This window comes from Mus pahari, chromosome 6 (assembly GCF_900095145.1).
Source record: "Mus pahari chromosome 6, PAHARI_EIJ_v1.1, whole genome shotgun sequence".
Lineage (NCBI taxonomy): Eukaryota > Metazoa > Chordata > Mammalia > Rodentia > Muridae > Mus > Mus pahari.
Genome location: NC_034595.1, coordinates 12,210,051 through 12,235,353, shown reverse-complemented (window position 1 = coordinate 12,235,353; position 25,303 = coordinate 12,210,051). Strand labels below are relative to the sequence as shown.

General features: G+C 42.3%; 1 protein-coding gene across 7 annotated transcripts in view; it reads right to left on the bottom strand.

Annotated features, from left to right (window-relative positions):
- Musk (muscle associated receptor tyrosine kinase) overlaps window positions 1-3,903 on the bottom strand; it is an 87,566-nt gene extending 83,663 nt beyond the window's left edge. For 4 of the 7 annotated variants that reach the window (XM_021199825.1, XM_021199826.1, XM_021199828.2 and 1 more), the window contains exon 1: window positions 3,683-3,903. In XM_021199825.1, the coding sequence (XP_021055484.1) occupies window positions 3,683-3,761 (79 nt within the window). In that variant the 5' untranslated portion in view covers window positions 3,762-3,903. The remainder of the gene's footprint in view (window positions 1-3,682) is intronic. The other 3 variants (XM_021199830.2, XM_021199831.2, XM_021199824.1) reach the window with 2 other exon arrangements.
- Between the last annotated feature and the right edge of the window lie 21,400 nt (window positions 3,904-25,303).

Here is a 25,303-nt window from a genome sequence, read left to right as displayed (position 1 = left end):
CCTTGGTTCTTCTTTCAATCTAAGAAGACACTTTGGTATTGGAAATTTTTCAGATTCACCAAAGAGAATACTAGGTATTGATCTTCATCTGACATATTCTAATGGCTGACTCATTTCACTGCAGTGAAATGCAAGTTTTTGTCATGACGGCTTTGTAACTTGTTAAGATTTACCTATAACAACATGTGACCATTTTTAAAGCAGTGTCATCAATTGCTCAAAATTGAATGCACTCTGGATTCTTCCCATCAGGAATGGATTTTCACAGTAGTTCTCTGAGTCCACATCCCTTGGAGGTCTTAAGCCACAGTCCTGTAAGACCCAGGTAAAGTGTGTTACCTATGATCCTCCCAGCAACCATGGGTGATCCTTAGTGTGACCCTGGATAATGGTATGGCTTCACTACACAAGAGAGTGAAGGCAGAGTTTAAGGACTTTCTTTAAAGATATGCAGCAAGATGCTGGGGTCAGGAAAGAGGAAACTGACAGTAACACTTGTTCAAGCCTTCAGTGTCCTTGTTTTACATTCTTCATTGCCTGACTTCGAGCATGAGGTATTTTCATGTAACCATAGATTCTGTATCCTCAAGCTCTTCAGCTGCACGGCCCCTGAAAAGCACCGGTCTTGAGTTAATCTGAGCAGCTGCTCTCACAACTCCCATGTTCACATAGTGCCTGCTGGACACAGGAAAACAATTGTTCAGGTTGGAGTCGCTCTTAAATGCTGTCCACAGCCCTAGCTTAAGGCTCTACTGGGCCCATGTATTCCTGTCACGGACCTGAGAGGACCAGTTGGCTGACATCTCCTTCACCTCTCTCCTCAGTGAACTGGAGTCCTACTTCATCTTTTGAGACATTATGAAATGTCCACTCTTTGCTTCCGCACATAAGGACAATGACGTAAAGCCACCGTGCTTTCCTGCACATACAGTGAGTAACTCTGACCGTGTGTGTCAGTGGGAAACACTCACCCAGGACTTGTTGTCCTGGATGGAGTTCACAACAGCTGTGTCAGCTCTGACTGACTCATGAGTGGAATCTGTGGCTCCTATCCCTGCATACATGTGATCTGAAAGACAAGGCTTCTCCCCTTATCTAAAGAGAAATTAGTTAGACATTAAACACTCTGTGTTTGGTTGTAAATGGGGTTATTTTGGAGGTGAGGTTTGGTGAGGAAATTCTGAGCATATGAAAGAAATCCAATTCTACCCATGTGAATCTTCTACTCATACACAATTTTTTTCTTTTTTTTTTCATATACAATTTTTAACTCTCCACCATCCATTTAACACACCCCAATAAGCCAGTAAGTGCTCTTAAAATATGGCGCTGTGTAAATTCAATAAAACTTTGGCCACTTTCATACATGATGATTTCCAAAACTCTGCTACTTGAGGTGAGGAAATTAAATCATTAAAAAAAAAAAAATCTCACTAGTTGAAATTGTCTAGAAGGACAATCACCATTTGTCTCAGAATGTTAGGCATTTAAAGTTAAAATAATAAACTATTGATCTCCGTGTGCAGAGGGAGAGATGGATCCTTTTAATATTCCTCCAAGACTTAAATAGTCCCATTTTAAGCTCGTCCATTCTGACCCCGTCCACTTTACTGAACACTATACTGTGTATTATGTGCAGGTCGTTTGATTTCAGTCTCCGTACTGGACTTGGACAAGCAAACTAACAAACTCTTCTACTAGCTACTGCTGTGAGCAAGTTCAGCAAAGCTATCATAGTTTTCAATATTAAGAGAACAACACATTCAAATGTCTCTTTTCTATCAAAATACGCCAGACAGCACAGCATTAAAAAATCTTTAGGATTTCACTTTTCATAATGTTATTTACTTTCAGAATTCATCTTGTGTATTGAACAGATGCCTAATCACCGAGGGGCAGTGTGCTTGGGAATAAGGCTGACATGAAACCAATGCTAATTTCAATTGTTACAATAAACAGAATAGGCTAAGAGAAATATTGTTTTGATTTTTAAAATTTGGAGCAAGTACATTGTTAAAAAAGACAAAAGAAAAATTGGATTGGTGTTCTGATAGTTTTCTTTAAAAGCTGGGATATATGGTATTGTTACCCTGTGCCATGATAGCCTGAAGTTTGCAAAGCAAGATGATCACATGCATTTGAATGGGGACTTAGGACAGTTGGGGACTAAAACAAAACAAACAAAATCATTTGTCTCCAGAATCTAAATAAGCATACAGATACAGAGGCATTTTGTGCAGCTTTGTTACTGTTGTTTTGTGTACCCACAGTTGATATAGAACTTCAAAACAGCTGTGTTGCTCTTAACAGGCTGAGCTTTAGCAAGTATCCTCCTTCCTTGTCAGTAACTGCTTGATATAGAATAAAATAAATAGGAGTGATTAGAATCCATAGGTTCAAGCAGCCAGATATTGCTCCACCGGACATCCGTGTTTTGATCAGGAAGTATTAAAATAACCCGAAGCCAATGTTAAGTCCTTCTGGCTATTATTAGTTATTTTAAAAGGTCCAGAGTCTTTTTTTTTTTTATCCAAAGATATCCTAAAGTATCATTGTGGTGTAAATTATTTAGAACATTAGAAGATACCAACCCCTTTGCCCCAGGAGAATTAAGTAAATAAACAAGAAAAATAAGCCTGTAGGATCAGATTGTTTGGAAAGAATGCTGTCTTTTACGTGAGACCCATGGCCTCATGGTTCTAGAACTGTAGGTGAACTATAAAATTTAAAGATGCGTTTCCTATGTATATACAAATGCCATTCATTAATTATTCAAGATAAGATTTTTCAGAACTTTGGCAACCCAGTGGAAATGGGAAACAATTCGTCTGTCTGAAATCTAGAACTCTGCATAACTCTGTTGTAAGACACTTTTTTTCACGGCACCATCTGAATAGCACTTAGTCTGCTTCTTCATGCCCTGCCTTGAAGCTCCCTTCTCTTTGCAAATCACGTATTTTCCACTCTTCCTGACTCTAACTTTCATAGTTCTCGGCCAGAAACCACTGCTCTGTGGACGTTCTTGCTGCTGCAACAGGTGTTTGTCACTTTCTTAAGTTGCTTTCCCCTTAGGTGGTGTTATTTCCGGTACATTCCAAAGGCACTGGAAAAAAAAAAGGCTAGTGCAACCACTTGCCAAGCCCAAATCACGACCCCAGTAGCAAAGTTACAGAGAATCTGTTGTCTTCCATGTGTCTTTCTCTGGATCTGATTTCTAGCTACTAAAATGTTCACTAAGAGTTTGGTAAAAAAAAAAAAAAAAAAAAATACAAAACTGAAAGTAGAAACGACTTTTTCTCAGGAGCAAAACACTCTGGATTTCTGGAAGTGGGGTGGATTATATTCTTGGCAAGCCCAGTATGGAACGGTTTTGATCGTCCATTTAGACCACCCAGTGTTTGACAGAAAAAGAGTGGACCTCGGTTAACTCATGGTCTGGTAACGTCTCCCTAGAAGGGAGGTCTCTGCATACATCATGTTGTGTTTAATTGTAGAACTGAGACGGGAACTATTATCAGAGAAGAACCAATCAGTATGTATATGCCTCTCTCTCTCTCTCTCTCTCTCTCTCTCTCTCTCTCTCTCTCTCTCTCTCTCTCCATACATTCTATCCCTACATCACGCAATGAATCCGTCACCATGACGCTCACACACACTTTAGGGCAAGATTGTACAGACCAACCTTTTGGAAGTTTCTCAGTCCCGCTGAAGACAACCAGGGTGAGCATCTGTAACAGTGGAATGTTGACAAGCTCTCTCATGATTAATCCAGGCTCAGGAAGAAAGGTTGCTTCTGGACAACGTGAGGAGGAAAAAAAAAAAAAAAAAACCCGCTCCCGGGTTTACATTTTAAAGCATGGTTTGTTACAATAGAGTTGTCCGCTAAGGACTGTTTGTGTCTGCAGCGCCACAGGCTCTAAGTAGAATCAGGAATCCTCAGACCTGACTGTAATGATGGACATGGCCAGCTGGGGAGAACTCACTCAGGCCAGTAATGCAAGCGGAGGGCTGGAGGAACAAGGGAAAGAAAATCCCTTCAGAATCCCTTTTAAGACGGTGGCAGAAGGACAATACCAGATGCCTTTCACGGTCATCATCATCGCTTTCCCTGAGCTCCAGCGTTCCTAATGTGAGGTCTGTCCCCCCACCTCTCCCGCACTCAAATGAGGAATCTGGACCAAACTAATTTTGACGTTCTTCATCGCTCACCTGACCCGCAGCTGACAGCCAGCCTAGCCCAGCTGCTCCGGATTTCACCCACCACACGTTCCTTGAATTGTTCCCGTTTTCCCCTGCTCTAGTAAGGTGGGACGAACCTGTTTCTTAGGCAATCATTACAAATCTTACACTTTCATCCCTGGGATATTATGAGCATGAGACAGCCCCTCCTGCCCCAAAAGCTGCAGTGATTTCTTATCACATAAAAATGCATGCAATCCTCTCTGCTGTGATGTAAGAGGACTCGCTGACATCTACTTGTCTCTCTAGGTTCATCTTTTATGATCCATGTTTCTTACTAGTCTGTATCGCCTTTGATGGCCTGCTGACTGGGCCTTGTTCCCAAGCAACCCTAACTGACTAGAGGGCTGACTTCCCACATTTGTGGTCGACTGCGTGAAACCATACCTACCACCTACCCGTGAAACATAAAGGCTGGATGTGACCTTAAGACGGTGCTGGAGTAATGTTCATGAAAGCATACTGTTTCATGACTTCTTTCATTGTTATGAATTTGTTCACTGTTAGGATAGAAACTACCCAGTTTCCATCCCAAATTATAGCAATTACTGTAACAGGTGTTGACAAGAAGATGGAGGAAAAGAACACTTATACGTTGTTGGTAGGATCTCAGTCAGAGCCTTACTGGAAAATTGATATTGGTCTGATGAGAGAGAGAGAGAGAGAGAGAGAGAGAGAGAGAGAGAGAGAGAGAGAGAGAGAAGCATCATTTGTAGTGGGGAGCCGGATACGTTCTAACACCCTACTCCAAGGTGGAGTCACACCTGGTCACACTGCACTCACACTTGGGAAGCAGAGACAAAGGTCGTGTTCAACTTGCTTTCTTCTTTCTCTTTTTTAATTTATCCACAACCCATGCGATGATGGCACCCACATTCGGGGTGGGTCTTCCCTCCTTAACCTTTCTGGACACATCTTTGCAGACATGGCCAGAGGTGTGTGCCCTAGGTGTCTACATATCACAGCTGCAGACCATAGTATTGAGAGCAAAACTTCAAGTCTCCAATTCCCATTTTGTAAAACCATCTAAAACGTATTTCATATACAGCCTGTGCAAACAAAAACACAGTAAATGACATAGGCAGGCATATAGGGAAGAATTACCCTCATACTTTCCCTAACTACTCAGTTTCCATCCCAAACTGTAGCAATTACTATGACAAGTTTTGGCAAGAAGACAGAGAAAATGAACACTTACATGTTGTTGGTAGGATCTAAATCAGAGCCGTACTGGAAAATAGTATGGTAGTTCCATAACTACATAAGCATAAAAATATAATCAATGTATGATCAAGCAACCTCCCTACTCAGCTATAGTCAAAGAAAAGTGATCTGAGAGTAAGTGTCCATCAGTGAGACTGGAGAAAGAAAATGGTGAACATAGCCATCAGGTAACACTACCCAGACTTGGAAGAAGGAAGTTCTGAGGTTCACCATATGGATGAGCCTGGAGGCATGAGGATAGGTGAGATAATCCTGGCACAAAGAGTGAACTACTGTGTGAGTGCCCGTCTATGTGCAACCTGAAAAGGTCACTCTTACAGAAACAGAGAGTAGAAGGGGCTTTACCAGAATCGGGGGGGGGGGAGACTGGGGACAGAGGAGATGTGACTTTTAAAGAGGTCCACGTTTTCTGTTAGTCTAGATTGTTGAGTTTGCCTGATCTACTGTGTGGTAATCACATTTAATAATAACATACAATTTTTAAATTGCTAATAAATCTTTATCATGTTTGCTGCCTCAGTGTATATGTAAGTCAACTGTTCCCTGTACATATATGAGAAACAGGTTGCCCACTTAAACAAATAGAGTAGGGGGTGAGGAGATGAGCTAGCTCAAGAATTTAAGGGTCTTCGGAAGAGTGGAAAAGGGTGGGGATGTTACGGAGGAGGACATTGGTTGGAAACAGAAAATTTCAAATATTTGTTGGTGGAATGTATTCTGCCGATCCTGTAAAAGTGAAGAAAACACAAGGCACAGCCAAGGGAAGACAGATAGAATGTTCCATGTCTTCGGAAGGGCAGGAGGAGCTGTGCCTTAACACACATCTTAACACAAAAAATGGTCAAGGAAGTAGATGAGAGAGATGGCTGGACAGTTAAGAGCACTTGCTGTTTTGTCGAGAACTTAGGTTAGGCTCCTAGCACTCAAACTGGGCAGCTCGCAACCTCGTGCAACTGAAGTTCCAGGGACTTCAACTCCAGCTTCTGGCCTCTATGGGCTTCTGTGCATACATGGTACACAAACATATGTTCAGACATGTACACATACATGCAACAGATAAATGGTCTTTAAAATGCCGAGGAAAACATGGATAGGAAAATACAAAGGCAAGGTAGCAAAGAGCTTGTGGCACCCCCATCTGATAGCTGCAGCTGAGTCTATAAATTAGAAGGTACTATGTGAGATGATTTAAAGCCTTGGCCTCAGAGATTAAGGAAGCACACAGCTGAGGTTGTTGGCTTTAAATTTAGACTGATACTCATTTACTTTGGCATGATACTTTTTTTTTCCCACCAGTATCTTTCACCTTCCTAAATAACACATGTTGAATGGTTGGGTAGAGTTGTCTGAGGAATCAAGAGAGGAAAAGGTATTAGTTGGTGTTGAGTTAGTCCAAGGCAGTAGCTTTCCCCAAAAGAGAGCAGAAAGTGGTAGACATTAGAAGGCAGGGCGATGGAATAGTCAACTAACATGCAGTGACACAAGTGGAAAACAGAGTGACCAGCACTTGTCCTCATCTTAAGATCAATTGAGCAGTGAGAAACTTGAAAATGGGATCAAGGACAGCAAAGGGAGTGGCCCCAAGACAGGAACGAAGTCCGTGTTTTAGGTATTAAACTGGGGAACGGAGCCTCCACAATCTGCAGTTATTTTGTTCAAATGGAGGTAAACTCCTTTCTCAGAGCAGAAACCAGCTCTGAAACCATCGGCGTTCACGAGACTGTACGGCTGTAGTAGTGTAGATGGAACGAATTAGAGACAAATGAGAACCACCACAACAGAAAGGATTTGTTTATAAATCCAAGATAAATGTCAGATTTCCAACTTGAAGGAAACCATGGATTATTTAACTATGCAGGTCGGAATTTCCAAGAAGAAAAATGGACACCTAAAGAATTTATCTATATCCTACATACGCAAGTGGCTACTAGGCTCTGTAATGGGTTGGCTGCAAATACCTCCCATAGACTTAAGTATTTGAACACTCGCTCCCCAGCTGAGACACCACTTGGGGGATAATGGAACTCTTAGAGGTGGATCCTTGCAGGAGGAAGGGCACAGCCTGGAGTATTTGCAACCTCATCCCACTTACTCTTTTCTTTCCCTCTTCCTTTCTCTCTCTCTCTGTTTCTGTCTCTTTCTGTCTCTCTGTCTCTCTTTCCCCCTCTCCCTCCCCTTCTGTCCCTCCCTTCTCCTCTCTGCCCCTTCCTTTATCCTTGTCTTTATTTCTCCTAATTCTCTCCTTTCTCTCTCCCTTCCCCCTCCTTCTCTTCCTCTGTCCCTCTCCCTCTTCCTCTCCCTCCTACCTTCCCTCTCTCCCTCCTTCTCCTTCTCTCCCTTCACCTCCTCTCTGCCTGCCCCCAACTCATGTTTTCTCTGTATGAGTGATAATGTGACCCCAGCTTCCTGTTCCAGCTGCCCTTCCTGCTTCCACCAGGCCTTCCTCACTGTCAGTGGCCTCTATCTTTCTGGATCCAGAAGCTGAAATAAGCCCTTTCTTCCATGAGGTGCTTTTGATCATGGTATTTTGCCACAGCAGCAGAGAAGTAACCAATAGAGGGTTCCAGAAGGAAAGGAATGACCCACTCAAAGAAACACAAGGCTACATAGAGTCGTGCAAAGCATAAAGAAACTGCAAAGACCTTATGAAGAACATAGAGCCCCTAATCTCTAGATACACAGTTACTGCAACCTAAGTACAGAGTATTCGAAAGAGAGGTAAGGCCTTTGGTTGAGAGATACAGTTCCAGGAATGGCTTTGACTTCTAGAAAATTCATTCCAGTGTCCAAACCCAGCTGGAAACTAGAGGCCAAGAATCCCCAGTGGTAGGGCTCATACAGTCAGTTTCCTGGGTCACAGAGCAAGTGAAAGTGGATGAAGAGTGGATCTAGAGGGAGAGTGGGGGTGACCCAGGCACGACTCTTTCAGGAGCTTTAACCCTTCTTAGAACACAGATGCCACGTTAAGGAGGAGAGGCACGCATGCCCAGTCTCATTTGTTGTCACTGCTACGTGTTTTAGTTGTTCAATCATAGCATCTCTAGCCTCTGTCCTTGCGCCCACGACTGACTACACTGTTTCTGTCACGATGTCCCTTCCCCCTTTAAGCCTGTCCTCAGCACCACCGTGTTATAAGGGGTTTTTCACAATGTTCTGGGAACCATTGATCATTTTCCTGAATCCAGAGTTTCTTCCTGGTTCAAAATAGTCGGCATAGATACATTTCATATCATACTGGGTATTCTAATGGCTTGACAAGCTTTTCAGTCTTCAAGCATGAGTCTGAAAAACCCAAGGAAAGTGGGATTGGAAGGGACTGGGGCTTTCGCTTCTGATCTGACAGCACTGAAAGCAGAAACCCTCTGCTCTGCCCACGGGGATGCGGCTTTCATTGTCTAAAATCTATAGGGCTGTGATGTTCTTCTTATTCTTCAGGCTTCCTCCCTCTTGATGTCATCTCCTGCCAAGAGCTGTTCAGATGTTCACCGATACCCTAAAGGGCTTTTAAAATATATTAAATTACACACACACACACACATACATACATATATATATATATATATATATATATATATATATATATATGTACACACACATGACTAGATGTCATTCTTTTGTTGTTGTTGTGTTTTTGTTTGTTTGTTTTCAAGACAGGGTTTCTCTGTATATCCCTGGCTGTCCTGGAACTTACTCTGTAGACCAGGCTGGACTCAAACTCAGAAATCCTCCTGCCTCTGCCTCCCAAGTGCTGGGATTAAAGGTGTGTGCCACCACTGCCTGGCTACTAGATGCCATTCTATGACCAAGTAGTAATCATTAAAAAAAAAAAAAGTCTTTGCACAGACCTTGTTTTGAAATCCTGTACTTGAGTATTTATTTATGTTTATGTGTGTTCTAAGAGAAGTCTTCTATCTGCTCTCCACAGAATCCAAGTAAAGCAAATACCTGCTCCCCCTACCCTCCCCGCAACGTTTGGGTATGGATAAGTTCCCTGAGCTCATATGGTCGCACGCCTTTCAGGGACTTGGAACATGTAAGAAGGGAAAGCTGGGTTCATTCTAGAGGCAGTGACATCAAGTATCCAGTCACCTTCTTGCCAAAAGCAGCACACAGAGGTGGCAGTGCCTTCTCCAGTATCCAGTGTTCGGAGATGGCAGAGTCTGTGTCCTGTGCTCAGCAGTAGAGCTGTGTCACCATGACCAGGCTGCTCCTCTTATGAGATCTTGGCCATTGTTCTAGACACCAGCTGCCCTTCATTCCTGGGTAGCTTTCTTGGGCTTCCTAGCTTTCCTTAAGCCAACCTATAGGCTTTCAATAAGTTTTTTTTTTCCCCAAAGTTAATCAGAATTACTTTCTGTCCATTGCAAGAACATATGCAAATCAAGCTCACTCCCCAAAGAGCTATTGCTAGCCAGGTTCACTTCTCCCATATTCTAATAACTTTTTTCCCTCTGCTGGATGGTGGGCTAGAGGAGAGGTTAAATCCTTATTAAAGTAGGTTGGAAAAATGTATGCCTATGACTCTGGCTCTGTTCCTCCACTAGATAATAACTTAATATGCCATATATTCTATTCTATGAATGCCACATGGCAGGTTACCTGGTTCGCGTCTTCATGCATCTGTCTCCAACAGCATTCCCAGGGCCAATCTCCTTCCTGCACCTCACTATTTCCCAGAATCCTCTCCCCCACTCTCTGCCAGAGGTCATACCTTCTAATCCTGCCTCAGCTCATTGGCCAAAAGCTTTTTTTTTTTTTTTTTTATTGACAAGTGAGTGCTTTTACGCAGTGCATAAGAGATTGTCTCTACACACCCGGAATTAGGATTGAATTCTCTCCAGGGAGCTCATCCCTGGGGGAAACTGACTCTGCCTATTAGAGGTCAATCTCTAATGCAGATCTAACGTTAGAGGATGACCTCTTCCCTTGACATTGCTATATGTATATTACACAGACAGACATCAGGCTTTAGTTGCACTTCCTAGCTTAGCAGGCTTAGATGTTAAATTGGTCAGAGGTATTTTTTAAAACTTCTTTCTCCTGTTCAGCTGTGCTCAGTTACGATCACGTACTGTTGCTATCTTGGAAATATTAAATATGGCCACCCAATGTCCTGGACAGAGACTTGGACTCGAATGAGTTGTCCAGAGATCACACTGGACAAGGCCGGCCATCTGTGACTGACTTACAGATCTCTTTACAAAGTGACATGAGCAACTTGATAGGTAAAAGCACATACTGTGTCAATATGCTTATTACACAAATTGCAGGTCAACTAAAATATTTTCAATATTTCAGGGCGCAAGGCCATAGCTCTTTTGGTAAAGTGCTTGCCTTGAGAACTCAAGAACCTAAGTTTGATCCCCAAACCCATAGATAAATCTAGATGTGGTTCCACAAGTTCGTGATCTAACACTGGGACAGGAGGTTAGAAAGATCCATGGGCTTTGCTGGTGTGAATGAAGATAGCCCCACATTGGCTGGTATATAAGAAGGCTCAGTTCCTGGTGGGTAGATTAAGAAGTCTGATCTTTTTGGAGGAGATATGGCCTTGTTGGAGGGGGTGTGTCACTGGAGGTGATTTTTGAGGTTTCCATACCTGCCTGCCGGCTACTTCTCTTTCCTCCATGATGACCATGAATTAACTCTCTGAAATTGTTAGCAATTTCCCAATTAAATGCTTTCCTCTAGGAGTTGCTTTGGTCATGGTATCTATTCACAGCAATAGACCTGTAATTGAGACAGCTATCCAGCCAACCTAGCCTAATTGGTGAGCTCAAGCCCAGTAAGAGATATGTCTCAAAGGAGGTAGATGGTGTTTCTGGGGCTGACATCTCAGGTTTATGTCTGACCTCCGAATGCAGCTGTTCATATGTGCACATGCATCCTAGAAACATGAACACACATGCACAAAAATATAAGTAAATAGGAATGCTTAAATTGGCATGGCTTACGTTAGTCTCTAAAGCCTGCTTTCTCAGTGTTAAAGTGATCCCTGGGTGACAGTATTAGACAGTGCTCATACAGCTCTCTGTATCACCAAGCAAAATCATGCCAATGTTTGTCCCCACTTTGCCCTAATTCCTGTATAAGAGTGGGAAGCTATTTTGGAGAGTTTAGGAAAATAGTTTCTCAAGCACGAGTCTAAATTTCTACAATGCATAGAATATGTCTTCATTAATTAATCCAATACTGAAGTTGCTTAATGGAGCAGAAAGATTTGGTCCTAGGACCCTGTAATATCAGCATGTCCAGTAATAAATTCATCATCCTCCCTGAACTCTGGAAATTGCTTTGAATGCATATCATTATATACTCCTCAGCTTCCAAAGGTCTTCATTGTGGGAGAGATCCCCGATGCCCACATCTTCATCCCGTATTTAGTCTAAGCTCTATCATTTTACATGCTGACAGTTCAATTCACACCTCCCTCATTACTTTCTACCTCAGCTTAAGGCCCCATTAATTTGTTGTTCACCACGGCATCGACCTCGTGGGGCTCCCTACCAGTCATGTTTCTACTCCAGTGTTGTGGTTTGGGTATGCGATTTCCCCTGCAAAGGTTCATGTAGAAGGAGTGTGGTTACATTAAGCACCTCAGAATTCTGTCTTACAGTTTGGGTACATGATGGTTGGAAATACTCTCAATGTTGGAGAGAAAGGAAGACCGGGAATTACATGTTGAATACTTGAAATCTGTACTTTTGATAGAAAAAAAAAAAAGGAGATTGTTATTTACGCAGCCTATCAGGGAAAAAAATACCAGGCTGGAATATCCCATGTATAGGGAAAAAAATGGTTTGGACTTTCCCTAGCCTTTGTCATTTGGAGTCAGAAGAGCAATGCCAAGGCAATTACCTTGCCTAACCCTCTTTATAATATAATTGCTATCTGGTCCCCGAGTACACTATAAGCCTCCATTCTGCATCCTTATTTCTTGTGCCTCCCTAAATCCTAGATCTTACCCAGAAATTCCTCATTTGGAAAGACAGAGAGGGGAGACTGGGAACTGCCTTGTGAGCCCCTACCTAACAGTGTCCCCTTCCTCATTGCTGCCTATTGTCTTCCTCCTCCTGCTCCTCCTTAGCTGGAGTCCTCCACACTCAGGATATACATCCCTTAAAGGATCACACATGAGGCAGGAGATAAGTGTTTGAAGTCCTACATACTTAGAAGGCGGCAGCAGGAGGATTTCTTCTTGAGCTTATGAGTTCAAGATCAGTCTGGTCTGTATAGTAAGACATCATCTCAAAACAAAAGTAGCTGTGTTTTAAAACCCCCGAGGAAAACAGTGATAAAAGTCTGTGCTATATCATCTTGAAAAGGAACACCCCACAATAGGCTTTACTTCTAGATTTTTTTTTTTATTTCTCAACTTACTCCATCAGCCATCAGCACTGTTTACATGTTCTGACTGTGGCTTATAGCTGTACAATGCAATTCAGTTCAGCAAATCACGGCTAGGCCCTGAGCCAGGACTTGAATCCAAAAGCAACACAGACAACTGCATCCATCAGGCTGGGCGGCCTTGTGAGAGATGCTCTTGACAAGGCAGGGAGCACTGAAGAAGGATGAGAACACTCCTCGCCAAGCCTGCCCTCAGACGAGTAGAATGTGGTCCGCAACCTTTACAGTGGCCCCAGTACAATCCCCTTTCCTAGAGTATAAACTGGACATAATGACTCTCAAGAGTCAGAATACAAAAGATGTTCCTGGCCTGTCATTTCTGAGATAAGTTTATATGCATAGTTGCTGCTCCCATGTAGGTGTAACAGTGACAAGGCTGTGCTGGACCTTGTGGGGTTCAGAGGACTGGAAAGAGGAAACATCTGAAAATTAAAAGGTTCTTGGATGAGAACTGTCTAAATTGGTATAATGTTTGCCTAGGATGCACTGGTTTCGATCACCAACACCCATACAAATAAGATTGGTGGTGCAGGCCTATAATCTTAGCAGGTAGAGGTAGAAAGGTTAGAAGGTCAAGTTCTGCCTTGACTACAAAGAAAGTTTAAAGCCAGCCTGGGCTGCATGAAACCCAACTGGAAAGAAGGAAGGGGAAGGGGTTTTCCCGAATCATGATTTAGGAATTTGCTGATAATGTGAGACGTCTGTTTAACATCCTGAAGGGCTCTCAGAGGCCTGAGCATTGCAAACACAGACCCCAGGGTGAATTAGCCTTTTACTCTTCTTCCGTTTGCTAAATCGTTAGATTGCCCTCCTAAAGCTCACCACCTTATTTGGCCACTCACTCATTCCTGAGACTGGTCACCATGGTCCAATTATCAAAAAATCAAGATCCAGCAATTAAAATTCATTGTCATGACTCATCTAGTTAAAATACCCAATGAGAACTCACCAATGTGCCCTAGCTCATTCTAACACAGACTGTCCCCCTTTTCCCCTCTTAAAATTAATACTTGTAAAGCTACTTGCTGCTGTTTCTGCCTGAGTCAGATCTATCTGCCTTGTCTCTTTGCCTTGTCTAATAAAAGATCTCTTTGTGCTTGCACTTGGAAATTGGTGTCTGGGTTTGGTCTGTGCCTAATCGGGGTCCATAGGGAAGCACCCCACAGTATGAGGGTTTCTTCACACCCTAACCAAATTAAGGTGATAAAAGAGGGTTGGAAATTGTTGAATGAGTGAAGCTTTTGGTTGCAGACATGAGATCCTGAGTTTAATTGAACACCAACGGAGGCATGGTAGTGCATGGTTGTCATCTCAGCTCTGTGGAGACACAGACAGGAGCATACCTGGGGCTCACAGGCCAAATAGCCTAGCCTAACCAGTGAGTTCCAGGCCAAAGAGAGCTCCTGTCTCAAAATACACAAGGTGGCTGGCTTCTGTGGAATATCAAATGAAACTGACCACAGGCCTCCACAGTCCACATATATATGTACACACATGTACCCACAGGAACACATACATGTGTATGCTCAAAGAAAGCAAAGATTGAGGAATAATTGACAGGGAAGTTGAAGGAAGCCCAGGCAGTCTCATTCTTGTGAGCAGAAGGAAAACAAGCCCCTGAAGAGGGAAGAGGAGACCAGCTTGGTCAACCACCACTGAGAGGAAGAGAGGGCTAAGGAACAGGAAGTGGTAATCCATCTGCATAGCTGGTGACCTTGACAGGCTAGGTCATACCATAGATCTGAGAGCTAGCATGAAACCAAAGCATGGATTAGAAACATTTCCTACCAGCCCTTCAGAGAACCCTGAGTTGGTGACATTCAGTCTGACTTCATTTGATTGGTGGAGTATTCATTTTAGAAAAACAAAAACACCACAAAACGTTAGAACTGAACAAATTGTTTTCCTGAAGTACCAGTCCCCTTCACTGCCAGCTGATTGAAAGACCAAACACCAAATACTTCCATGTCTCCTTTCTTAGCTAACAATTTCTGTTTGTGCACACAAATTGCCAATGTGCTTCTGTCCATGACAGCATCACACCATCTAGCATCATCCATTGACACTGAAAAATACTGACAAGATGCTGAGTCAATATGGCATTTCAGGGGAACAGCATCCTTTGCTTTAGCCTCTTCCTAACTGTGCAGTGTGAGACAGTTCTAGATGAATCGTACCACAGGAGTGCATCAGCATGACACGGTCAAATTATTCACAGTCTATTTTTTGCAACAATCTCTTCGAGCTGATGCAAAGATAAATAAATGTGCCCTAGGCATAACTCTGACGCTCTCTGGAGATCAATTCAATTAAAATATAAAGCCACAGATATGACTTGCTTTTGCAGTGCGCTGGTAATGAGTGGGATTAAGGTCTGCAAACGAACCTCACTCCTGGACTTTGTTCAAAGCCCCAGTGTGTAGCCCGCGAGCCAGGCTGGAGGTTGTATTAGGTTAGCCCAGGGAAGGGCCAGAGTGAACTGAGGATGACAGAAAGTCATGGAAATTCTGAGTTATGATCATAGCACTCTATGTATAATTATCCTACATACTCAGGATGATAATTTCTGTGGATGTCTGTTTATGAGTGAAGTAACTGTTTTGGCATCTGCCAGGTGAAATCATGATTGGCTGTGTCTTTCTGGATTAAGAAATACTTGGAGACTGCACTAAGCTAATGTGACATTTAGTCAATTTTTTTATTCTCTCATATTTTCCTTTTGAAAAATATGTTTCAGATTTTAAAATAACAAGAAAAAAATCAATGATTTAAACAACCATGTTTTTAAGAATGTTTAAGTATGGCTATAACTTAGGTAATATTATATACACGTATATATGTATATATATAACATATATGATATATATGTATGTACATATATATATTTCATATGACATGTAGAAAATATATGTCCAATAATATTTAGAGTACCCTATATACAGTCTCATGTATATTTTTATTCTCATTGATGATTACAAATTTTCTTTTAATAAACAGGTACAGCATCATCTGTGCACTCATTTGGTTTAAGTTTTGCAATTTAACTGTGAGAAATAAAACTGCCAATATCTGACTTATTTATTTTTAACTCATCTTCTAATTAAAGCCTGCAGGTAAATATAGAATTTAGTTACCCAATCAAAGTCTGTATTTATGAGGCAGTGTGTGTATGTTTCCAAATTTCCTTTCAAGTATTTTCTCCAGTATTCTACCACATGAATTCTACTCACATGGATTCTATTACACTATATTGATGGTTTTATTGATGATAAATTAATTGGTGAAGAAAGAACCTGAACTATTTTGTCCTTAATGTGAAGCTTAACGTTTTATGAAGTGTGCTTGATGCCTGATGTGTGTTTGACATCAATAAATGCTGACTGAATGAACCAGAGACTCTTAACAACCATGGTGAGTTTCACTTATAACATAAATATAAGTTCAATTGTTTTCACTCACAATCTATGTCCTAAAACTTGTTAGACAATTATAATGATTACCTGTGTGGTTAAGGAGGTGGGAATGTTGATTATTTTTCTTTTCCATATTTTTATTACATTTGAGTGTGTGTCTGTGCCTATGTTTTGTGTGTGTGTGTGTGTGTGTGTGTGTGTGTGTGTGTGTGTGTAATGGTGCATGTGCAGAGTGTGAAGGACAACATTCTTTCTTTCTACCACACAGGTCCTATACACTGAACTCAGCTGTTGGCTTGACAACAAGCCTGTTTGTCTTCTGAGCCTCTTGACCAGTCAGCCCTCTTTCTAAATTGGATGATCTGTTCTTTGAATAATGCAGATATGTTCCTACTGAGAGCGTGGAAGTAAGAATGATACAGTTGACATCAGGGCTGGGGAAATAGTTTAGCAATATAGAATTTGCCCTGGATACCCAAAGACCTGAGTTCTATTTTTAGATCTACCATAGAAAGTTGCCATCAAAACTAGGTCCACACATAATGATTGAATACATAGCATAATGACATGTAGACCTAGTCGATTCTAAGCTGGAAAGAATTCGATAAAAATGTTTTAATATAGTCCCACATTTAATTAAATTGTGTTATAGAATTCTACTAAGCCATGAAAACATGGGTAAATGTCTTCAGAGGTTAGTACTGATGGTACCCAGCCAAGGAATCTTCCAGGGAAATTGAGATTTATTTTTCAACTGGGCTTCTGATTTCTCTGAAACTTATCATTAGTAGGATGATGTTAATACGCTCACGTGATTACTCTATTGGTCTCTTCGACGAGTGTTTTTCACCCATTCATATAGTTCATCCTCAAGAGAATGCTAGAAGGCAGGTGCTAACACCTCCTCACTTCACAGCTGAAAGGACTGAGTTTGTTTCAGTCAAGAAAGCCTGGACCTAACACCTGCGCTCTCAGCCATTACTCATGGATTCTCTCAGCCATGCAACAGATATTTGTTGTGTGCTTACAGATGTGCCTGGCACTGTGCTGGGTCCTAGGAGTCTGGTGGCGCTCAAGACAAGCACGACACCTGCTCTCTTTGAGGGTTCAGTAGGAAGAGCAAGGAATAAACACGGAAGCACAAGTTGAGGTAATAGCTATAAAGAGAAATTGCAGGGTGGTCCGGGGTGCTCTGAAGGGGCCCTTCCTGAGATACGACAACCAGCCAAGGTTTCTCTGGGAGACTGATAATTAAGCTAAGAGTCGATGGATTAGCCAAAGTTGATGAAGACCTGGGGGAAAATGTATGAGGCTCTGAGAAGAGCATAGCAGAGTGTTTTCTAATCCTTTGACAAGCTCTCAGAGTGAGATCCATCTTAGCCCCCGGGACGTTAAAGATCAATTTCTTTGTGTCCCCCTCTTCTGACTATACTCACTACATCTGCTTTTAGTACGGGTATTTGATTTCCCTTCAGTTTGACAATAAGGAGAATGTGCTGATTGGGCAAGCCTCTGCTGCTTGTGGCTGTTAGGAGAGTCCTTTCTCCTTGCAACTTAATAAATCCATGTTATAGCAATCTTGAGCACATTGTCTTCTTGTGAAGTCTGCCCACTGCAATGGTCTGGATGCTGCACTGTTCCTTCCCAGTTCCCATCAGCCTTCCCTTCAATACTCCAAATGATTCTGTCTTGACCACCCTCTCTCTTCCATGTGCAGTTCTAGAAATATGTCATATTTTCTTTAAAAGAATGATGTCTTTAAACTGATAATTGATTTAGTGAGCATACCACTCCTTGATTATATTGATGGGGTTTAGTGAAAAGAGAATCCATCTGGAAGACAGTCTGAATGAAATCATGTTCAGAGTATTCAGGGAAGAAAACAGAGACCGTCTTGCCTTGGCAGTCATGTGCTGAGTGACTAATGCTGGTGTTCCTTTATGAGACTGTTTTATTATAAAGCTGTAGTAAACCGTGCTGGCATGTCCCCACAGCCAGCATGGAAATGAAACTTACTCATAATATTTACTTCTTCTCCAGAGTGCCTTAGCAGACCTGAAACATCTGAACTAACAAAAGCCCTCCAACTTATAATATGTCCCAGCTGTTGTGAGGATTGTGTGCATGCCTCTGTGTGTGTGTGTGTGTGTGTGTGTGTGTGTGTGTGTGTGTGTGCGCGCGCGCGTGTGCAGAAGGGATTTCCTTGTATTTACTCATTTATGTGCCCTTTGCAGTAGGGCAAGCTCCGTCCAACTGGAATTCGATGTGTCTTTACTGAGCATTTGTTATACATAGAACATTGGCTCGTGTCTAAAATGTCTTCCAAGCAGCACGCAGCTGAGAGCCATGAAAGATGAGATTGTATATTGTTTAGGCACAGTGATATGACTGAGTGGTATTTTCACAGTCAACAATTCATTTTTCTGCCAGTACAGAATGCCACATTATTAACAAGTGGGTATTATCTGGCGACTCTCATGAAAAGATACATTTGTATTACTGTTTTCTATTATTAATTGTTTATGAGCAGCTGGTTAACTTTTAATATTACAGAGATAAAAATCATCAGGGGCTCTGTTGAATTTGGTTCTTTATTTTTTTTCTTATCATATTCTCTAAGTTGGGAGAACAAAGCCAGACAGGTCATAAATGTCTCAAATTTGAAAAAAAAATGTAAGGGGTGCAAGAAAAACCCACTACTTGTCTTTCCCACCTTCTTTCTAAACAGGAGCATTTATTCAAGTAACTGAACTTAACTCTGGGGTTACAGCAATGGGCAAGTCTCTGAGCAAGAGACTTGCAGCCTGGCCAAGAAGAGTAATGACATTAACGATTAATAATGAGTGCAGGGCCTGGGGGTTCAGTGGTAGAATGCTTGCCTGGCCAAGATCATGGATTTTAACCACAGCACCAGAAAAAGACCAGAACGTGGGGGCATAGGTCAGTTGATGGAAGGCTTGTCTAGAATACTTAAAAAAAAATCTACCTTCTCTATTCAGCTTTACAGAAACAGGGCACAGTGGGGCATATGTGTAATCCTAGCAACAGGAGGTGGAGACAGGAGGATCAGAAATTCAAAGTCATCCTTTGGCTTCATAATACGTTTGAGGCAATCCTGAGGTACCTGAGACCCTGTCTGGAGAAGTAATAGGCAGGTTGTAAGAGGGAAGAGGGGAGAGGGGACAGTGTCAGAGAGGTGTGCTGAGAAGGCATGCGAGTCTGAAGGGATGCTCACACAGTCTGGCATCTGAGCTGAGAAGAAGTCAACAAGGCACGTAGGCGGTCAGGAACAGGACTAAGCTCCCAGGAAGTGGATTCCATAGGATGCAGGGATATGAGAGCTATTCTTGCATGATTTTTCTTTCATTTTGTGCCTTTCTGTGGCTGCCAAGTGAAAACTATATGCCAAAGGATGCAAAGGAAGGAAATTAAAAGGAACAGACAGAATCACTTTGGCTGATAGGGGGAAGTGGGCACTTGACGCAGAAAATGATACATAACGACGTTTATATAGAGCAGCCGGGATCATCTAAATCCAGGAATCCCTACCACTTATTACAGGGTTGAAGAGGCCTACTGGGAGGACGTTGGCCAACACTGACTTTCAAATCACTTGCCTCAGGGAGCAAGTCATTTCAAAGCTCAGTAAAGCATTCTGAATGTTGAGAGCTTGAGCCAGCAGATCATAGGAAAGCCTCCACTGCTCTGCAGACCTCCATCCTGCATCTACCCGTGGGGGACAGGACAGGACAGGGCTCAGAAGTAGTTCTTCAGAGAGGCCCAAGTCATAGACGGCACTACCAGCTCTCAGGTTGGGCGCCTGTTGGCAGGGATGTCTCAGGGCTAGGACACTAACCTCAGAGTGCTAAGTGTGGTGGTGGAGGGTGGCGATAGGAATGGGGTCCAAGGTTACACCATGTGGTACACAGAGTGCAAACTGAGAGAGACAGTCTTGAAACACTCCAGAAGAGACTTCCATGCCATGACTGCCCACTCCCACATCCCTTTGCATGCCTCATGGGTTACTCTCAGATCTCATGATATCAGTTCAGGAGTGGAACACCTGCCTAGTATGTGTAAACTTCTGGGTTCAATCTCCAACAATAACAACAACAGCAACAACAACAAATTAGAAAAAAATAGAAGCAACTTTAGAATTATGAGTAAATAAGTAAACAAAAGTCTAAAGTTTCCAATGCAGAAATTCACCACTGCTATAGTGTGTGTGTGTGTGTGTGTGTGTGTGTGCAAATGTGTATTTTTTGCTCCTAAGTCTCCAGGCCCTTCACCCTTCCACTTTCAGGATCTGTCTGTCATTAATGATGCTGCGGCTTCCAGATTCTACTTTCCCTGTATCTAAAGCATATCGCATGATCACATGACCAGGATGAGCCGGTGAGACTCTTCATGCAAGAGCAAAACAAAATGTTGCTTCAGGGTTCATTCATCATGGCTGCATGGCAGCAGCAGAGTCTGAGGGAACAGCCACGGTGACAGGAAGTCACAGAGTCCAGTGGCTCCTGGGCTGAACTGGCAACAGTGCCACCTCCTGGCCACTACCTTGTTTTTCACTCAGATTTCTAGTTTACATATTTAGGCTTGTGGTTGATTTCTTGAGCTTCGCACTCTTCTAGAAAATTCTTCGTAGCGTACATTAGATAGAGCTGGTGTTGGTGTTGACAGTGAGAATGACAGGCAACAAAATGGGCATTTTGTGGGTTGCTTTGTTTTGAGCTCTACCTGATGCTGTACTTCGTACTGTCCCACAAACAGAATTCTCATAGGCATAAAAAGTTGTTGTCATAACTCCTCACAGCCCAGCACTGGGTTCTCCCAATGTGAAGCTCAAGTGATTGGCATTTAGCTACCAAGTATCATTTATTATAACACCATGTATTGTGTCCACTCATTGGTCACAGGTGACCTCCCCACAGTCTCCTGGGCATCAATCACGTTTTGCATTCATAACTGAGACTTCACAGAAATCCTAAGCTCCACTGTTGAGTTTGGTCTCATCATGGCTTACATGCTGGGCCTTGCACTTCATCTCACAGCTGAGCCAACTTTAAAATGTGACCTATTTAATGATGCAGTACAAGCCAAGGCTTTGGATCTACCGTTGAATGTAAGTCAGTCACAGCTTGCACACGTGGGTGTCACGTGGCCTTAGCCAGATCCTGTCAGGGCTCAAAGAGGGTCATGCTTGATTTACGTCTTCTTGATAGCACTTAGCTTTTTATTTGGATTTAGAGATAGCTCCAAACACATCAATCAAGTGAGCTGTTTTAAAATCTTTCTTCTCAGCTGTCCCTGGTGCCAGATTGTCTAACAAATAGAGGCATAGACAGATGTAATTTGTGGCTGGTGGAGACAATTCTGTGTCATGCAGGCCAGCTGATGGCACAATCCACAGCCCAGTCCACGCCTGACTCACAGGCAGTAAGTAGACTTCTAACTCATACCCAGATGGACGTTTAACTCCCCCCCCCCACACACACACACGTCAAGTAATGAAGGTTTGCCGCAGAAGATTGATTTAAACATTTGTTTGAAACATGACAGTTGAACTTGGCATTGTATTATAACATGCTTTTGCATATCACACTGTTCTTACTGGATTAAAAACTGACGTCTATGGTAACTTGCAAAACAGAACTTGGACAAAATAATAAGCAGGATATGTGATACCATGTATGTACCAGAAACACATAAACAGACATTCCAGTCCCAAACACTTCAATAGGATTACAGTGTTTCTCTCATGATAGCGGGGGTGAGAGAATAACCAGGATTTGTATGCAAATAAAGCTCATACATAAACATCAGGAATGAGATAGCCCTGTTTTCTAACTGAATTTAAGGATAAATATTTGTTACAGGACTTATAACTGGCTATTCACTACAGTGTACAACAAAGCTTATTTAAATATATATATATTTATACATATATATATTTAAAGAACAGGGAAAAAGACTGTTTTAACAGGAAGAACAAAGGGTAGGAAAACTGTAGAGTGACAGGAAATCTCTTTTGCAGAGCTCAGAAAGCAGCAAATACTAAATTTCACTCTGGAAATGAGGTTTCTTCGGGTTGTTGCACTTTGGGATATGAAGCACAATTAACAGCTACTTCTGTGACAGGGAGCCTGGCACTGACCAATTACTAGTGACGAAAGGAATGCCTTATTTCCAATGTTCTTTAGTTACATCTTGACAAGGAAGTTAAACCGAAAGCACCAATAGCCTCCAGTCTTCCTGGCTGGCCCTGCAGGGTGCCTGTGTGCTTGACTGGCAGGGTCTAGAACAGCCTGAAACCTCGGTCCTATCCAGATGTGTCAACGTTTTATTAGGAACATCTGGGTCCCTAGGACACCCTACTGGATTACCAGGAAATTTGGGTAGGAATGGGTTGGTAACCTTCATACTTTATAAAATCAACGCTGCTGATAAAAGAAGGGAAACTTTGCAAGGCTGGAGTCCTGCACCTGTCCTGGTCGCTATTAGCCAGCTGCATGGGAACAGCCAAGAGAGCTGCCAGGAGGCCTGTAGACCTAAGCAAGCTGTGCCCCGTGGGGACTTGGAGCACAGCTGTGCCCCATGGGGACTTGGAGCACAGCTGGGCACGTGCCTAACTTCCATTTCTCAGGTGGCAGAAGTAAGTGTCTCTGAAATATGCAGCATGACCTGTGGGTACCACTCTCTGTGTCTCTGAGTATGTAATGCAGCAGGTGTCAGAACCTTCTTAGGGAGCTTGAAGTGAGGACCAAGGTCTTAGCTGAGGTCAGGGTCCAGTTGTTCACTGAGATTCCAGTATTTGTGAAAGCCCATGAATGTGGTACAAGGGCAGTAGAAAGTGGGCTGGGGATGGCTGAGGAGTTTGTTTTGCCAGGAAGGAGGTGGTGTGTGGGGATGTGCTTTGCTCTGTGACTGCTCTGCCAACCTCCTTCATCCCAGAGAGACACTCTGATCCATATGACACAGGTTAAATGGGACATAAATTGGACTGATTCATCTTTAAAAACTAAAATTAGAAAACTCAGTATTCTAATGATAATTACTGTTATCAATGGCATGAACAGGCCCTCATTCATAGGTGGAGATCATAGAAATGCTTGTTTGCAACAGGGCCTCACTACACAACCCTGGCTGACCTGAACTCATGTAGACCAGACTGCCCTAGAACTCACAGAGATCTAACTGCCTCTGCCTCTTGAGTGCTGGGATTAAAGGTGAGCGCCACCATGCCTGGCCTACTTAGAGAGTCAATGCTGTTAGACCAACCAACCCCATACTAAGAACTCTGTAATACACAGATATGCAGGAGATTTCCATCTTTATTTTTAACATTATGAGTTAGTCGCCTTAGGTTCATTTTTATGCTGCTTGGTGCCCAAGTTATGGTGTTATTTTTAATCTATACCCCATAAAGTTGTAATACATGAGGTCATAGGCCTGTGGTTGCCTGAAAGACTTTTGGAAAAGGTGGGGAACATGAAGAAAGCCCTCTAAGTTGATGAAAAGATTGAAATTTTCCATCACTCTCAAATGTACTAGTTACCAGGTCCTTTTCTGTAATCATTTTGAAATAATTCCTTAAGTTTTAAGAGAATATCCTATAAATATGCAATATGTTCCTTACAACTAGGGAATTACCAGAAGGAGTTCAGGAAGTGTTATTTATGAATATAAGGTATTGGAAACAACCTATGTTTCCTGTTAACATGTCATTTCTTAGCTAAATTATGATATATTTATACAGACCTAGTAAGTCACATTGCTGAGGAAGATGTAATTACACAGTGATCTGTTGATAATAGAGTGTTGTTTTTGAAAACCTAGTTAGTAAATTCCTGTGGGTTCTCTTCTCATCAAATACATTTACATGAAATTTGACAATGTTAACATGCTGATATTGGTTTCTTATCAAATTATGCTTTATTTTCTCAATTTTTACAACCCATATTTGGAATGAAGATAGCAGCTGTTTATCATTTTAAATGTATTATTTCTGAATTTTATGCAGAGTTCCTTCAGGTTGGTGGCGCCATCTGCTGATCAACTCGGACACATAAATTCAGAGACAGAGGAAATCTGTATTTATCAAAACCAAACTAAAAGGATTGAGAAGAAAAGTGGGGAAGAAGCATGAATCCTGTGGAAGGCTGACATAGTTTAGCCCTTGCTCGGGTACCACTAACACTCCTCTAACCCTTGCTCGGGTACCACTAACGCTCCTCAGCCCAGTTGAGCATGAGCTCCATCATTTATCCTTTTTCTGGGCCTTGTTCCTGGACCATCTTTAATTCACAGTTCATGGACGCTATCAAAGACAGAATAGAAGCTATAGACAGGAGTGCAGGTGAGAGAGCAAACTATAACGACCAGTAGGTCCAAGGCCCGGGGTAAAGAAAGAGAGCCAAATAAATGATGTTCGTGTGGGAAGGGGCACATCAGACTGGCTCAGAGACGAGGTCGCAAATGGGGAGAATTCTACAGCACACGTAACTAGAACAGAAGATACTGATGGATCTTTTCTGTAAGCTGGAGCATCTGACACAAACAAGTGTGCCAATAGCTTAGAGGAAGTAATAAGAGGCGATATTACTGTTTACTTATTGTAGATCACCTATATTTTTTTGTTCACAGAGATATGATAAATGATTTGTCCAATACTTTCTCAATTCCAGGGACACTATGTTTACAATAATTCTCAGAATTATCCATCTTGCTAATGAGGGCAGATCCACTAACGTATTAGTACTAATGCACAATGGACTTGTCAATAGTCAATAAGAGCCTTGTGGTGGTTTGAATGAGGATGCTCCCAATTGCTTCATTTATTTGAATGTTTGGTTCCCATCTAGGCTGTTTGGGAAGAATTGGGAAGTATGGCCTTGTTGGGGGGGGGTGTGGGCTTGGAGAAGGTGTGTCACTAGGGGTGGGTTTTGAGGTTTCAAAAACCTACGCCAAGCCCAGTCTTGCTCTTTCTGCCTCCTGTCTGCAGATTGGGGTGCTAGCTC